This window comes from Hemicordylus capensis, chromosome 16 (assembly GCF_027244095.1).
Source record: "Hemicordylus capensis ecotype Gifberg chromosome 16, rHemCap1.1.pri, whole genome shotgun sequence".
NCBI classification, from domain to species: Eukaryota; Metazoa; Chordata; class Lepidosauria; order Squamata; family Cordylidae; genus Hemicordylus; species Hemicordylus capensis.
Genome location: NC_069672.1, coordinates 10,125,043 through 10,141,114, shown reverse-complemented (window position 1 = coordinate 10,141,114; position 16,072 = coordinate 10,125,043). Strand labels below are relative to the sequence as shown.

The 16,072-nt window shown below is 50.6% G+C and overlaps 1 protein-coding gene across 2 annotated transcripts in view; it reads left to right on the top strand.

Annotated features, from left to right (window-relative positions):
* The window catches only part of PLCH2 (phospholipase C eta 2), a 310,229-nt gene that overhangs the window by 252,252 nt on the left and 41,905 nt on the right, over nucleotides 1-16,072 (top strand). For both annotated transcript variants that reach the window (XM_053280835.1, XM_053280834.1), the window contains 5 exons: nucleotides 4,087-4,179; nucleotides 9,137-9,237; nucleotides 10,108-10,205; nucleotides 11,927-12,109; nucleotides 15,622-15,729. In XM_053280835.1, the coding sequence (XP_053136810.1) occupies nucleotides 4,087-4,179; nucleotides 9,137-9,237; nucleotides 10,108-10,205; nucleotides 11,927-12,109; nucleotides 15,622-15,729 (583 nt within the window). The remainder of the gene's footprint in view (nucleotides 1-4,086; nucleotides 4,180-9,136; nucleotides 9,238-10,107; nucleotides 10,206-11,926; nucleotides 12,110-15,621; nucleotides 15,730-16,072) is intronic.

Genomic DNA, 16,072 nt, shown 5'->3' with positions numbered 1-16,072 from the left:
ATTTGAATGGGAGACTACTGAGTGAGCACTGCAAGATCTTCCCCTTGGGGGATGAGGCCCCTCTGGGAAGAGCACCAGCATGTTTGCATGCAGAAGGTTCCAGGTTCCCTCCCTGGCAGCATCTCCAAGACAGGGCTGGGAGAGATTCCTGCCTGCAACCTTGGAGAAGCCACTGCCAGTCTGTGAAGACAGCACTGAGCTAAATAGACCAATGGTCTGACTCAGTACGTGGCAGCTTCCTATGTTCCTAAGTGTTTCTAATCCCTCCCCAGTTGGTCTAGTTCTCACAGAAGTGGTCAACCTGAGTCTAGGTTGAACCACTTCAAAATGGGGCGGGGTCTCACAGGATTGTATGCCCCTCCCTGCAGAGAGAGAGAGAGAGAAATGAACCATTTTGCAAAGAAATCTGACCAGTCAGGGAGAAAGCTAGGCTCGGACTTTTCCTCCTGGCTTGCTAGTTTTCCATGTGCAGAGGATTGGGGTTTTTAAAGATCGCTTTTGGCGGAAGAGTATTGCGTGAGCCCTACCTGCAGGCTGAAGTGTCACAGCCAAACGCAGATCTACCAGCTCAGGGAGAATCCGTCCCTTTTTGCCGGAGGTTGTGGAAATCGGTTTTGACAGGTCCTGTTTGTAACTTCTAATGTTTCCTGACGGAGCTGCAAGATTGAATGCTCTGTGGGGACAACTTCTGAAACGAACGGGCCCAGTTCAATCCCTGGCAGCATCGCCTGGTAGAGCTGGGAGAGCCCCCTGCCTGAAACCTCAGAGAGCTGCTGCCAGTCAGTGTAGGCAGTCCTGAGCTAGGCGGGCCAAGGGCCTGACTCCGTATAAAGCAGCTTCCTATGTTAAGTGGGTGGGGGGCAGAACGGAAGGCTGCCGGCTGCCTCATCTCCCCTCCTAGTGGCTCTTGCAGACTTTTCAAGCAGGGAGGGAAGAAGCTTCCCTTCCACAGCTTGCAAGGATCAGGTCAGTCCCAAAGCACTGCTCCAATGGCAGTGGTGGGGGCCATCTTGCCAGGGCCCCAATAATCTGCTCTGCCCCCTGGAATTCACATGTCTGCCTAAACGACCCTGTCAAATTAAATGCTGCAGAAAATCCCGTGCTTTCCAGTGCCGCCACATGTCGTGGAGCCGTGAGCATCAAGATCTGAGTCGGGGAGGCAAATCGAGATATGTGCATGTGTGAATGAACTCGCCCTGGTTGATCTCAGCCGTCAAGGCTTGTGTCCTCCCGTAATTTATTTCCCCAGATCTGCTCTCAGCTGCCTTTGCCACTGGTGCAGCTGCCTTTCTGCGTGAAGGAACACCGCCCTCTAGAGGGGCAATGATTCCCCGACCCGAGAGCGCGATTCGTTCCGTTCCGCTTCGTTCTCCCGCATCGTAAACCCCATTTCACATTGCTCATTTGTCTTTTGGAAATGGCTGGAGGTCAGCATGAGTTATACGCCTTCCGTCGCTCGGCAGATATTACAGTAGCCTTCTGACGGGGTTCACATCCTGTCTGGATTCCGTTTTCATTCCTGGTGTTGTTCACAGGTTTCGCCCTCCGAGGAGTTCGAGCATAAAGGAGTCTGGTTCTCATGACCGTTAACATTGGGGTCGGGCAGGCTACCCACATTCGTCACGGCCATCCTTTGCATGAGCGTCATGATCATCAAATCTGCCCGGATTTGTATGATCGTCAGAACCTGTGCTTCCCCCTCCAGTCCAGGTTTCTGCCAGCAGTGCTACCCAGGTTTTGTATCTAGCCATTTACCGAGGGCTGAGTAGAAGAGAGCCAGTCTTGGGGTAGCAAGCATGAACTGCCCCCTTTGCTAAGCAGGGTGCACCCTGGTTTGCATTTGAATGGGAGACCACAGGTGAGCACTGTAAGATCTTCCCCTTAGGGGATGGGGCCACTCTGGGAAGAGCATCTAGGTTCCAATTTCCTTCCCTGGCAGCATCTCCAAGATAGGGCTGAGAGAGACTCCGGCCTCTAACCCCGGAGAAGCTGCTGCCAGTCTGTGTAGACTGTGAGCTGGACAGACCCATGGTCTGATTTGGGATATGGCAGCTTCCTATGTTCCTAAGACTAATTAAAACATTGTTTAACCATCCCCTTTGCTAAGCATGGTCTGCCCTGGTTTGCATTTGAATGGGAGACTACATGTGTGAGCCCTGTAGGACATTCCCCTCAGGCGATGGGGCCACTCTGGGAAGAGCATCTTCATGTTTGCATGCAGAAGATTCTAAATTCCCTCCCTGGCAGCATCTCCAAGAAAGGGTTGAGAGAGACTCCTGCCGGCAACCTCGGAGAAGCCGCTGCCAGTCTGTGTAGACAGTGCTGAGCTAGATAGAGCAAGGGTCTGACTCAGTGTACGGCAGCTTCCTAGGTACCCTGATTCTCCAGTTCTTGTGAGGACCCTTGTGCCTCCTCTGCCCAGCCACCAGCATCCAGCTCTGGAAACGGAAACTGAAGCCCAAGAGAATGGAGGCCATGCTGCTCCGTACCTGCTAGGCTATTCTCAGAGCAGGTTTCGGCACTCTCCAGTGCCTCCGTTGCTTTTTCAGTTTCTCCCTGTTCACCTTCATCAAAGTAGTCCAGGGACGGCTTTTGATTCCAGTACAAATCGGAAGCCGAAATCCATGATCTCATCTGAAACGACATCCCGAGCGACAGTTGTTTAACAAGGCAGAACAGCCGAGGAAGGAATTGTCTTATTTGGGTCTCTCAGCAATTTGTGCCGTTTATGACCATGTAAGAATACCATTTCCCCCTGCACCGATGTCCTTTTAGAAGTCTCCCTCTTTATTTTTGATAATGACATTTTGATGAGCAGAAAGGTGGTCGGTGTGTTGTTGTTTTTTAATGTTGCTGGTTTGAAGGATAAACCACCGGGGATAATCCACCGCCATCAATGAATAATGTGAGATGGCGAGCTTTAGAGATGCAAATGGGAACAGCGGAGAAAAAGCCGTCTTTAGCCGCCTGACTTTGTTGCCGTTTTTTATTAGCTTTCTTCCTAAATTGTTTATTAATGACTCTGGCTTCCATAGCTGAGTGAGCACAGTTAATGAGGAAGCCAGGTGAGTGGGTGTTTTCGAGGCAGGCAGGGTTTCCATCGACTGCTGGCACCAAGCAACTGTGTGGCATGGAGCGTTCACAGGTGATCTCTGCCTCCCTCTCTGAGGCCCGAGAATGTTCTTTTCCACAACGACATGGAGCACTTCTAAATAATTGAACGGAAAAACGGCCGTTTCCTCGCCTCCTGTCCCCTCGGCTCACTTTTAATTTATGTTAATTTCTCAATAGGTGTTGTTTCTAAAAATGCATCCAATCTGTCTGGCTCGAGTGTCTGAATCTGCTGCCCTACGAGAGCCTTTAACTGGCTGTCAGGGTGGCGGGGCTGTAGGGAAGCTATTGTGTGTAGCAGGTACTGCAGAGGGGGGTTTTTTTGGTTGTTTTTTAACATGCTGCTAAAAGTTAGAAACGGGGGAAAGCACAAGATGTGGCTACCAGAGACAGAAAATCATGAACAAGAGAGTTGATGGTGTCAACTCAGGGAGGAGGAGCTGGTCCTGTGGCAGAAGGCATGAACTGCCCCCTTTGCTAAGCAGGGCCCCCCCTGGTTTTTGTTTGAATGGGAGACTACATGGGTGAGCACTGTAAGATATTCCCCTTAGGGGATGGGGCCGCTCCGGGAAGAACATCTGCATGCTTGCGTGCAGAAGGTCCACAGTTCCCTCCTTGGCATCTCCAGACAGAACTGAGAGAGACTCCTGCCTGCAATCTTGGGGAAGCTGCTGCCAGTCTGGGTAGACAATGCTGAGCTAGATGGACCAAGGACCTGGCTGGGCATTCCTCTGACCCAGTTGAGGATCGTTTGAACGAATGTATTTCTGTAGGAGAGAGGCAGCCAAAGCAAATAGCATTTTGATACCTTGTGGTAGCACGTTTTTAAAAGAAATCCCAAATGTTAGGTCAGAGTTTCATAGTGATGTTCTCTCCCCACACCACCACCCATCTCCGCCTGTCTTTCTGTCTGTCTCTCTGTTTGCCTGTTGAGTCACTGATAGCTTTGTGTGTTGTTGTTCTTTGTTGCTGTAGAGCAAACACGAGGACGATGCAGAATCCGGGGAAGATTTGGTCGCCAACAAGCGCCACAACCGATCGCTGATGGGCAGCTTTTCCAAGCGCAAGGTTATTTGTTTATTCATTGATTTCTTCTTCTTTTTGCTCCATGCCGGATGGATTTCAAAAACCCAGATATCCAAGCCTTATGAAGTTAGGACAGGGAAAGGTGACCAAGTCAACGTGGTTGCCACTGACAATATCCCATGGAGCGGAGCCTAGCCTGTCTTCCTTTCCTTGTGGCTAGCTGCAAGTCGGTGGGGGGAGGGAGAAAGCAGTAGTGAGAGAGAAAGAGAGAGAGAGAGAGAGAGAGAGAGAGAGACAGAGAGAGAGCTAGCAAGAGACACAGAGTGCGAGAGAGTGCTTGCAAGAAGAAAAGACAGAGAGAGCTAGCAAGAATGAGAGTGAGAAAGCGCTAGCAAGAAAGAAAGAGAAAGAGAGCTAGCAAGAAAGACAGAGGGAGGGAGAGAGCTAGCAAGAAAGACACAGAGAGAGCTAGCAAGAAAGAAAGAAAGTCAGAGAGAGACAGCGCTAGCAAGAAAGAAAGAGAAAGAGAGCTAGCAAAAAAGACAGAGGGAGGGAAAGAGCTAGCAAGAAAGACACAGAGAGAGCTAGCAAGAAAGAAAGTCAGAGAGAGAGCGCTAGCAAGAAAGAGAAAGAGAGCTAGCAAGAAAGACAGTGGGAGAGAGAGAGAGCTAGCAAGAGAGACACAGAAGAGCTAGCAAGAAAGAAAATCAGAGAGAGAGAGAGCGCTAGCAAGAAAGAAAGAGAAAGAGAGCTAGCAAGAAAGACAGAGGGAGGGAGAGAGCTAGCAAGAAAGACACAGAGAGAGCTAGCAAGAAAGAAAGTCAGAGAGAGAGAGCGCTAGCAAGAAAGAAAGAGAAAGAGAGCTAGCAATAAAGACAGAGGGAGAGAGGGAGGGAGAGAGAGAGCTAGCAAGAGAGACACAGAGAGAGCTAGCAAGGAAGAGAGACAGAGAAAGAGGATGCTAGCAAGAAACAGAGAGAGAAAGAGAGCACTTTCTAAAAAGACAAAGAGAAAGCTGGCAAGAAAGACAAACAGGAAGAGGAGAAAGAACTAGTGTGTGTGAGAGAGAGCGTGCTATTGAAATGTTAGGCCCCTATTCTGTCCAAAAAGGGCTCTCAAAGTGGCATAGGGACAAAAATTGCTTTAAAAGTTGGGACGAGACACAGTGCCAACTTCACACCTCCATTGGCAGGCAGCAGGATGGGAGGTGCTTCTCAGGAGTAGCGGTGCCTGTGAATGTATTTCCAGCAGCTCCACGTTTATTTCCACAGCCGCCCGCCCCCTTTCCCCAAAGACTGCCCCTTGGAACAAATGATGAGCTAGAATTGCTGGGAGGTGCATTCTGCAAAAACCAAAGGTGGCTGGGGAGAGCTTGGCTGCCGTTGAAATGAAACAGAAAGAAAAAAGCCCCGGGGGCTCAACACAACCATTCCGCTCTTCCCCGATGCCTTCGAGCCCTTTTGGCCCAGTACTGTTAAAAATACAATAAAACAAATCGATACGCTCGAAATCAGTACACAAGAAGAAACAGACTCTGGCGCCGCTGTAGCACAGGAACAAAATTGGCCACGAAAGCCGTCCCGCCGGGGGAACCACATCACGAATCCCACCTCAGAAAGGGGGATGGCATTTGCCCAAGGCCGCAAGATCAATCAGCCCTCCCGAGAGAGGGAATTCCATGCTCAGGGGCATAGTAAGGTTGAAGGTAGCCCAGGGGTGGTGAGGGTGGGGGTCAACCTTTTATGTCCCCCACTTCCTGCCTTCACAGCTGTTCCCAGCTGGCCAGCTGCCCCCACAACTACCCAACTTGGGGCCGGCCACAGTCTAATGATGTCACTGACGCCAGCCAGTTCTCCCTGGGGTGGGACAGCGCCCACCAGCTCAACAATGCGGCCAATGCGGCAGGCAGGAGTGACTGTTAAGTGGCTCCTGAGTCGTGCGGTCCAGGGCTCTTGCCCCCCCTGGCCCAGAGGCGTCTACGCCACTGTCCGTGCTCTAGGCACCACATCCGAAAAGGCCCTGCTGCGGATTGCCAGCAACCAAACCTCTGGCAGGAGGACCACAGAGCAGGGCCTTCGTCGGAAAAGCTCGGGGGATCCTGCCGCTGTATCGTCTCTGTGTGTGTTTTCGGCGCTGTCCTTTGGGACTGAGTGTGATGTGAAATTGGCACACATTCGTAAGTGACGCTGACGTGAATTGCCCAGAGACAGCCTTGGGTAGGGTGCGTTCTCCCATTTCGAAGCTCCGTCGGAAAGTAGCTTTCTGGGAGCAGGGAGGAAATCTTTTCAGACCCCCGACATGTGTAAATGTTAACTTTTTATCGAGACTGATCACGCTGTTTTCCCTCTCGTCTGCTGTTGTGGTGCCATCCGCCCCCCCCCCATCCATTCTCATTCCTAGAGTGATCCCAACCAATTAGGGATCATGTCGCGAACACCATCGCTTTATCTCGAATGCCTTTGCTCAGGGCTTCTCAAACTTGGGTCCTCAGATGTTGCTGGACTTCAGTTTCCATCCACTCCGTGCCCAACTTTGTCCCTGTGGCTGGATTGTAATGCCCATCATCTGCAGCTGCTGAGGCCAGTCGGGAAGGATGATGGGAGTTGTAGTCCAACTGCAGCTGGAGTGCAGCCATGCCCCAGTGAAAGGCAAAGCTGCCAGAATGAGGCACTTCCTTGCCTCACTTGGAGTTAATCAATGGTGTTGTGGAGGTTGGAGCCCCTTTGAATGGAAGCTGTGCCTTGTCCTTAGACTTGGTAACTCTGGAGGTGGTAACTCTTGGACACTCTGGATTTGGTAGCTCTTCATCCACGTGAAGCTGCCTTATATCCCTGGAAGAATCTCCAAGTAGGGCTGGGAAAGGCTCATGCCTGAAACCTTGGAGAAGCTGCTCCCCCTGCTAAATAAAGAGGATCACCATGTTGAAAAGGTGCCTCTTTGCTCAGCTTGCAGGGGAGATGCAATAAAATGGCTCCTGGTCCCCAGAGGGCTCACGGTCTAAAAAGAACGATACGGCAGATGCCAGCAACAGCCCCTGGAGGGATGCTGTGCTGGGGACGGATAGGGCCAGTTGCTCTCCCCCTGCTCAATCAAGAGAATGGCCTCTTGACTCAGTTAGCAGGGGTTACCGAGCTCTCAAGGCTCCCCCTCTAGAGGCAAATAGCCAGTTTGGGAGAATAGCCAGTTTGCACCCTCTCGGCCCAGTTGAATTGCTTTTTGTGGGTCCTTTCCCTCAGTTAACGGTTGGGTGTGCTCATTCGTGGGGTCATGGCTTAGGATTCCCTGCAGAAGGCCGGAGAAATGCATCCCTTGATGAGACCCTCGAGGGGAAGAAGCCAGCAGACATGGCTTCCGTTCGGGGTTCCCAACCTGTGGGACTCTCCTCCAGAGGTTGCTGAACTACAACTCCCATCATCCCCAGCTACAATTGTGGCTAGGAGGTTAGGGAAGTTGTCGTGCCGCAACCTCTGGAGGTCCCCCACATTGGGAAGCCCTGGCTTGCCTGCCTGGCTCCTCTCGTTAAAGCCTCTCTCATGCAAGCTTGAGACCACCAGCTCGCTTCCCACTGGCCAAGCCGCTAGTCCTCCTGATTCTGCTTAATGCCTTGGGCGAATTCATTCCTAACGGTGACTTCAGGACAACTGGCCTGCAAAGCCGTGAAATCCCGCTTCCGCAGAGAAGCAGACCACAGCGTGACATCTTGTGGTGGTGTCATCCCCATCACGCTAAACCAGTCTGAAAGCGCTTTTCTGCACTGGGCAATCGCCACCGCCACATTGTCGGTCTCTCCGGGCTTCTCGTCTAAGGGCCTTTAATCCTTGTCGGGCATCTGGGGGGTGTGTGTGTGTGTGTGTGTGTGTGTGTGTGTGTGTGTGTGTGTGTCAAAGCCTGGAGTCTTCCCGGGAAAGACATCTTGCCTCTCCATCTCCTGCTTTCGGCAAGAAGCCGTTCCCGAATGGGAGATCTCACACTCGGAGCACACGCAAGGTTCCCTGCTTCCACCCCTGGCATCTTGGGGCCGAGAGATCGCGAGAGATCGCGGGTTGCGAGCCTGGATGTCCCGAGATCCCGAAGCTCCCCTGCCACTTGGAATGGGCAGCCCTGTGCTGGTTGGGGTAGAAGGCAGATTCCTACGTTCGCACACTCCTTATTTGTGTCCCAAATAAAAGCAAGGCAGCCCAAGCTTTGGGGTACGACTGGCCCTGAACTTTCAGACACGCGGGGTGGAGAGCCAGTCTTACGGGAGCAAATGGGAGTTGTCCTCTTTGCTAAGCAGGGTTGGCCTTGGTTTTTATCTGGATGGGTGACTGCCTGTGGACGCCGTCTGCTGTAAGAGATTAGGAATGGGGCTGTACTTCAGTGGAGGAGCGTCTGCTTTGCATGCAGAAGGTCCCCGTTTCAATCCCTGGCAGCATCTCCAGGTAGGGCTGGGAAAGACTCCTGCCTGAAGCCCCGGGGAGCCGCTGCCAGTCAGAGTAGGCAGTCCTGAGCAGAACCTGACTCAGTAGGCAGCATCATATGTTCTTAACACATCAAAAAATTTTAAGGCCTGGGTTAAATAGGTGTGGCAGGTTTTTCCCAGGGCCTCCAAAACCTGTTTCACCAGCAATGACGGATGGATAAAGCAACTGAATGTAGACCAGGGCTGCTCAACATCAGCCCTCCTGCAGATGCTGGCCTTCAGCTCCCATAATCCCTGGTGATTGGCCACTGTGGCTGGGGATTATGGAAGTTGCTGTCCAGAAACAGCTGGGGGGGACTAAGTTGAGCAGGCCTGATGTAGACACTATAGGGAACAACACCTTGACTGCACCTTCAAAGAACCTTAAAAGCGATTTTCTTTCTGGGCACAGGAAACTGGCTTAGCAACTGACATACCCTTTGTGGGAAGCTACCCCTTGGGAAATGGTAATCCGTCTTCACCTCTTAGTGTGCACAGATATAAAATAGCTCACCTGCTGCTCCTGTTCACTCCAGCTGTGTGTCTCTGATTCCCCAGAAAAAAGGCAGCAAGCTTAAAAGGACCTCGAGTCTGGAGGAGGGAGAAGATGACCTTGACTGTCAAGGAAACATCGCCAGGGGTTCAGTGCATTACAGCAAGTAAGTGGCAATGCATTCTGGGGGACGTCTGTTGCTTTGGGCTGGTGTGTGTACACATGTCCAATCCTGACTTTGCCTAGAAGGACGACAGTCAAGCTTAGCTAGATGGGAGGGAGAGGGAGATTGCAGGCCTTCTGGTTCCAGAGAGATTCTTCAAAACAGCGGTGCCAGAGATGGTATGTTAAAAGCTCAGACAGGAGCTTCTGTGAGCCAGAATTCCCACCTGAAGCACCAGGTTAGATGAATCTGCAATTCCACAAAACGCAGAATAGCTCATCGCTTGTTAACCACAGTGACCTCAATGTGCCGGTTGAAGATGGGCCATAGGATGGAGTAGCTAAGCGGCATGGAATCCCAATTTTTTTTTTTTTTGGCTGGATTCCAATCTGTGTCCATATCTCCAGTATTGGAAAATTCCACTTATATCTGCCCTGTGGTTGAAACGGATCCGTTTATGCAGTTAAATGCAGAATCCTTCATTTGCAGAAATTCAGCTATGGAATATATCTGTTTGCAAAACGTGAAGTTGTTTGCGAAATTGCCATCAGATTAGGGCTGCAGTCGTACACACTCTTTCCTGGGGGTGCACCCCATTGAACTGAGTGAGGCTTACTTCTGAGTAAACTTGTATGGGATTGTGGTATAGGAACCAGATCTAGTTTCCCAGGGATGAAATTCTGTCTCCATTCAGTTCAATTGTGAACATTTTAACAGATATTTGATTTTCTCTGTGTTTGTTGTTACAGTGTATTTTGTTTGCTGCTGGAGATTTCTTTTGGCCACACACACACACACACACACACACACACACACACACACACAGATTGGATCTTGAGTCAGGTCTGTGGTTTGTGATTTTTGTCCCTATAGGACCAACAGGCAGAAGAAAACCATGCAGCTATCCCGTGCACTCTCAGACCTGGTGAAATACACAAAATCTGTTGGGATCCATGATGTGGAATCTGAAAGTAAGTGGAAACTGGAGTCTGCTGAAGATGACAGAAGAGAAAGGGTGGTTGTGTTCGCACGTAACACGGAACCACAGTTGAATGGGCCTGAGGTATCATGGCTGTTACGTCTGCAGGCAAGGAAATATGATTTGTCGTGGCGACGAAACCAAGGGTTCAGTTTTGGAACTCCAGTTTGAACCCTCGGATTGTAGTGAGTTTCAGTGCCGCAATCCAAGGTTGGACGCAGCCTGCATGTCATCCAGATTTGCAACTGCAGGCTGTGTCCTTTGGAACCGGAGTTGAGGGAAGAAGCTCCTCACGCAACTCCAGTGCAATTGGCTGTGCGGGCTGTCCTTCAGCCAATTCCCCCTCCTCTCTGCAGTCTCGTTGACTGTAGAGAGGACCCTCTCCCTGTCGTCCGAATGTGGACAGGAGAGCAGGGGGCGGAGCGGAAGCGGAACCACAGTTCCATTGGACCCGTGGTTCCACGTTATGTGCGAATGCAGCCAGTGGTCGAGTCAGGAATTAATTTCCCAGTGTCTTATGGTCAGAGTTCACTAAACGGGGGTTTCAAGCTGAGAAAATATTGGCTCCCCGTGCTGTACCTGAACCGATCTCTGCTCACTAACGTTGGCTTGTGAGGGGCTGGATAGCAAGCCCAGTTTTACTCTGGTTTGCAAAGTAAAGCTTGCTGTGCTGCCCAGATGTGTATAATGCCACTGGGAAACCACAGTGATGGCTGCTACTGCATCTCTGGAGGCTGCTCTGTGGAGACAGGAATGACCTTATAATGTAAGTCCTGAGCAGATGGTAAGCCACGAGCAACTCTTAACCCTGGGTTGCCTGCTGCCTGCTGGGAAATTCAGTGATTTCCAGCGAGGGTTAGAATAAACCAGGGCTGCACAACTTTGGCCTGCCTGCAGAAGTTGGACTGCAATTCCCACAGTTCCTGACTATTGATCGCTGTGGCTGGAGATGATGGGAGTTGTAGTCCAAAGGCAGCTGGGGAGATCCTGCCACAGTGAACCTGTCCACCGCCGTCATGTGGGGAGAGCGGGGGAAGATTCTTCCCGTTCCCCATTGTCCTCAGCGATTGCGGGTGGGATATGGTTTTGGTCCGTATTCCTCCCAGCCTCTCTCCTCCCTTGCGCTTTTGAAACAGGGGCTGGATGACCATAGATCAGGGATGCGGTTGCTCTGAGCAGAGGGTCCGGTCCCTCCAAGGTCCCTTCCAGCTCTTACACTCTATGGTTCTTTTATTCCTGCCACTGCTGCTGTAGCTTCTCCCCATTTCTATGGGAGGAGTGCTGCTCTTGTGGTAGCAAGCAATTCTGCTGTGAGATATGCCTCTGAGGGGAGGGGGCGCTCTGAGAAGAGCACTTGCATGCATGCAGAAGGTCCCAGATTCCTCGGGCTGAGAGAGAGACTCCTGCCTGCAACCTTGGAGAAGCCGCTGCCAGCCTGGGTAGACAATCCTGAGCTTGGTGGATTAATGGTCTGACTCAGAAGGCAGCTCCCTATGTTGTCAATGGGGACAGTGGAGGAGCCCCCACCTGTTGCTGCCAATAAGCCAGGAGGGGGTGTGCCAAGGTCAAACAAATCAGCAGCAGCCAGTGTGTGTGTGGGGGGGGTGACGCACATGGTTTTGCATCAGGGCCTTCAGATACCTGTGATGCATAACCCCCCCTTCCCCCCCCCCTTTTGCTTAAGAGGACATTTCCTGTTTTGCTTCCTTTCAGTCTCTTCTAGCTGGCAGGTGTCCTCCTTCAGCGAGACGAAAGCTCACCAAATTCTCCAGCAGAAACCGGCCCAGTATCTGCGTTTCAACCAACGCCAACTGTCCCGCATCTATCCGTCCTCCTATCGGGTGGACTCCAGTAACTACAACCCGCAGCCCTTCTGGAACGCCGGCTGCCAACTGGGTAAGAAGGAATCAGGAAGAAGGAGAAGGGGGTCTGGTGGCAGCAAGCATGGAGTGTTCCTTTTGCTAAGCGGGGTCCACCCTGGTTTGCATTTGGATGGGATACATGTGAGCACTGTAAGATTTCCCCGAAGGAATGGGGCTGTTCTGGGAAGAGCATCTGCCTGCTTGCATGCAGAAGGTTCCAAATTCCCTCCCTGGCAGCATCTCCAAGATAGAGCTGAGGTTCCAAGTTTCCTCCCGCCTGCAGCCTTGGAGAAGCCGCTGCCAGTCTGGGTGGACAATCCTGAGCTAGATGGACCAATCATTGGACTCGGTAGAAGGCAGCTTCCTATGTTCCTTAAGGGAGGAGATCTGGTCTTGTGGTGGCAAGCATGAATTGTCCTTTTTTTCTAAGCAGGATTTGCCCTGGTTTGCATTTGGATGGGAGACTAGAAGTGTGAGCACTGTAAGATATCCCCCTGAGGGGATGGAGCCACTCTGGGAAGAGCATCAGAAGGTTCCACGTTCCCTCCCTGGCAGCATCTCCAGATAGGGCTGAGAGAGACTCCTGCCTGTAACCTTGGAGGAGCCGCTGCCAGTCTGTGTAGATAATCCTGGGCTAGGTGGACCAAGGATCTGACTCAGTAGAAAGCAGCTTCCTATGTTCCTAAACAAGAGCAAAATGGAAGACCCGAGGATGTAGATACTGAAGCAGAACTACTTCATTGGCAGCTGATTAATACTTTATGTATCTGCACAGACACAAGTAGAGAGTTTGTGTTTCCTTTTAAGCAAAAGGATGTTCTTTTCCAAGGGCAACTTTGAAGGAGCTTCTTTTTCTGTCTCCTTCCTCTCTGGCTGTATTTATCGCTGTTCTTAAGAATGAACAGGGAGAAAAGTCGCTTTTTCCTTTCTTCTCTTCTGTTGTTTTTGGTTTTGAATGGTGATGTGAGCTCTCGCAGTTTGTATCCTTTGGAAGCACAATAATAACTTCCCTTCCCTTCCTTTTTTCTGAAACGGAAGGAACAGAACGTCAAAAAGCAGATGGGTTTTCTGTCCCACTGAAACGGAAGAGGAAGAGAGACAATGATGTTTCATATTAAACCTTTTATTTAAAACGAAGAGAAGAGAATGACAACATTATTTGACTGCAAGACTGTGATTAGTTTACTTGTATCTTGCCTTTCTGCATAAAAATATACTGGAGGCGGCTAACAATGAAACCGCTAATGCATCCAAAAACCATATAAAATGTCAAAAGACAGACGAACAGCATCTGAGAGGCAGGATTTCTACAAAGTTGGTTGGAAGAAAATTGCCCTCCCTCCCAAAAACATGCAGGAATAGGGTCAAGTGATTTCATAATCGGGGCAGTGCTATGGGGAAAGCCCTTTTTACTGAACGACCTACCACACCTTTGATGCAGAAAAGAGTCCTAGCAATAGGTTCCCTCCGGCAGATTCATTCAGGAAGGTGAACTGGAGCTCACCATAGCCCGTGGTGGCTGGCAACCACGAATTGCACAGCTGGAGATCCCGAGGTGGCAGGTTCTAGCTCAGTGGTGGGCTGGGAAAGACCCCTGCCTGAAGCCTTGGAGAGTCGCTGCCAGTCAGTGTAGACAGTACTGAGCTAGACGGACCGAGGGCCTGACTCAGTAGGCAGCTTCATTGGGGGTCAGCCAGAGCTCAGTGGTCCTGCATCTGATTTGCATGCAGAAGGTCTCAGGTTCAGTCCCTGGCAGCATCTCCAGGTAGGGTGGAGGAAAGGCTCCTGCCTGAAACCTTGGAGAGCTGCTGCCAGTCAGTGTACAGTACTGAGCTAGAAGGACCGAGGGTCTAATTTTGAGAGAAGCAGCTTCCGATGTTTCTGTGAAGTGGGAGAAGGTGGTTTAAAGAAAACCCCCTCTGACTCACCTCTCTCCAACCCAGCAAATGCCTCCGGGGCTTCCAGTTCCGTATAATTTTCACCAAAGGCTTTGAATTCCATTGCGGCTTTTTAGGGGATTTTGTTTTATTTTCTGGATTTCCATATCTTCAGCAAATATCCCTAGGGATTGTACGCTAGAGAGCAACGAAGCCGTAAAAGGCAAAGAAACAACGGCAATCAATCAAACAGGGAAAGAACAGAGAGAATAAAACAATAAAATTTTAAAAGTTCACCTGATCTTCTGAGGCTGGGAGAATGATATTAAAAAAACAACCCCTTGTATTGTAATATTTATAATTTAATTAACGAGAGGACTGTGTTGGTTTATTTATATCTATGTAAACCGCCTTGGGAACTTTGGTATATAAATATTCATTGTATTCATCATATCCGTGTTTACCCTGCCTTTCAACTGAATGTCCCCCATGGTGACTTTTGAGCAAGGAATCCACACACTGACACATGCCCAACTTCCGAATTCCCAAGGATCCCACGTGGATGTCCATGCTCATCAAATTCAGGGAGTGAGGGCTAATTTCCTGCCTCTTTGCCATGGGACGATTCACTCGCAACCCTGAAAGTGAGAACTGAGGAGAGCATCGCGTTCACGTCAAAGATGTCGTCAGGGAAACTCCAAACCGTTCTCTTCAGAATTACCCTCCTCCTGGAATGTAAACCTGTGGAATTCTCTGCCCCAAGATGTGGTGACAGCCAACAGCCTGGATGGCTTTCAGAGGGGTTTGGATAATTTCATGGAGGAGAGGTTTGTTCAGAGACAAGCTTTGTGGCCAGCTGTTGCCACTGAGAACTCAGCCCTGGAAGGAAATGAGCCCTTCTGTGAAACGGCTCTTCTACAGGGTGGCCCATCTTCCTCTGGAAGCTCCTCTCCCAAGTTTTCGTCCACAGGGCAGCTGGCCTGGGTCGGTGCCATCTGGGGGTGATGGATGCTCCTGGTGATTTTTGAGTCCCAGAAATGGGAAAGAGGTGGAGGACAGGCCCCTCCATGGCTACTAGTCTTGATGGCTATAGGCCACCTCCAGGCTCAGAGGAAAGGTGCTTCTCAGTCCCAGTTGCAGGGGAGCAAGAGAGAGGGGAAGACCTCCAGATCTTGCCTTTGGGCTCCCCAGCAGCATCTGGTGGGCCACTGTGTGAAACAGGATGCTGGACTAGATGGGCCTCCTTGGGCCAGGTCCAGCAGAGTTGGGCCTGATCCTGACCTTGGGCCTGATCCTGCAGCACTTTTCTTATGTCCTTATCCATGGTATACCCGGCACCAAAGATGCTGTTGATCTCCTCTGATTTATTCTCATTCTCTCTCTCTCTCTCTCTCTCTCTCTCTCTCTCTCTCTCTCTCTCTCTCTCCATCTCTCTATCTATCCAAAGATGCTGTTGATCTTCTCTGTTTTATTCTATCTATCTATCTATCTATCTATCTATCTATCTATCTATCTATCTATCTACCTATCTGTCATATTTCTATACTGCCACACAAATGTTTCTGAAGAGTGGCCGGATCTCATTCTGAACAGACAGATTTGTCTGGAAAATGCCCTCTGCCATTTATCGTCTGTTTCCCGCCCCCCCCCCCCACTTCTCACACCACAGTTGCACTGAACTACCAGTCGGATGGGCGAATGCTGCAGCTGAACCGGGCCAAGTTCAGTGCCAACGGGAATTGTGGCTACGTCCTCAAGCCCAGGTGCATGTGTCAAGGTAAGGGGCGGCTGGCGAGATCAGCGACTCCTGGGATGAAAAGGGGCCGCTTTCCCAAAGGCGGTGGGTTAGCTTTGACTTTTGAGGGATTCCTGTATTTATTACTAGTGTATTGCTTGTGGGTTTGTTTTTTAGCCTTGCCTTTTCAACCAACAGTAACCAAGATGGCTGGCAGTAATAAAATCATAGTACTTTGGGCAGGATTGGTCGAATTGGCCATGGTCAAGTGGCATTGGAATGAATGGGGCTTATTTTAGCCATGATTAACTCCTTCCTTTATTTCCATGGTGCTTAGTCATGACTGCTTTTGTTCTCTTGGGTCACCGTATCCCCAAAGGGAAAT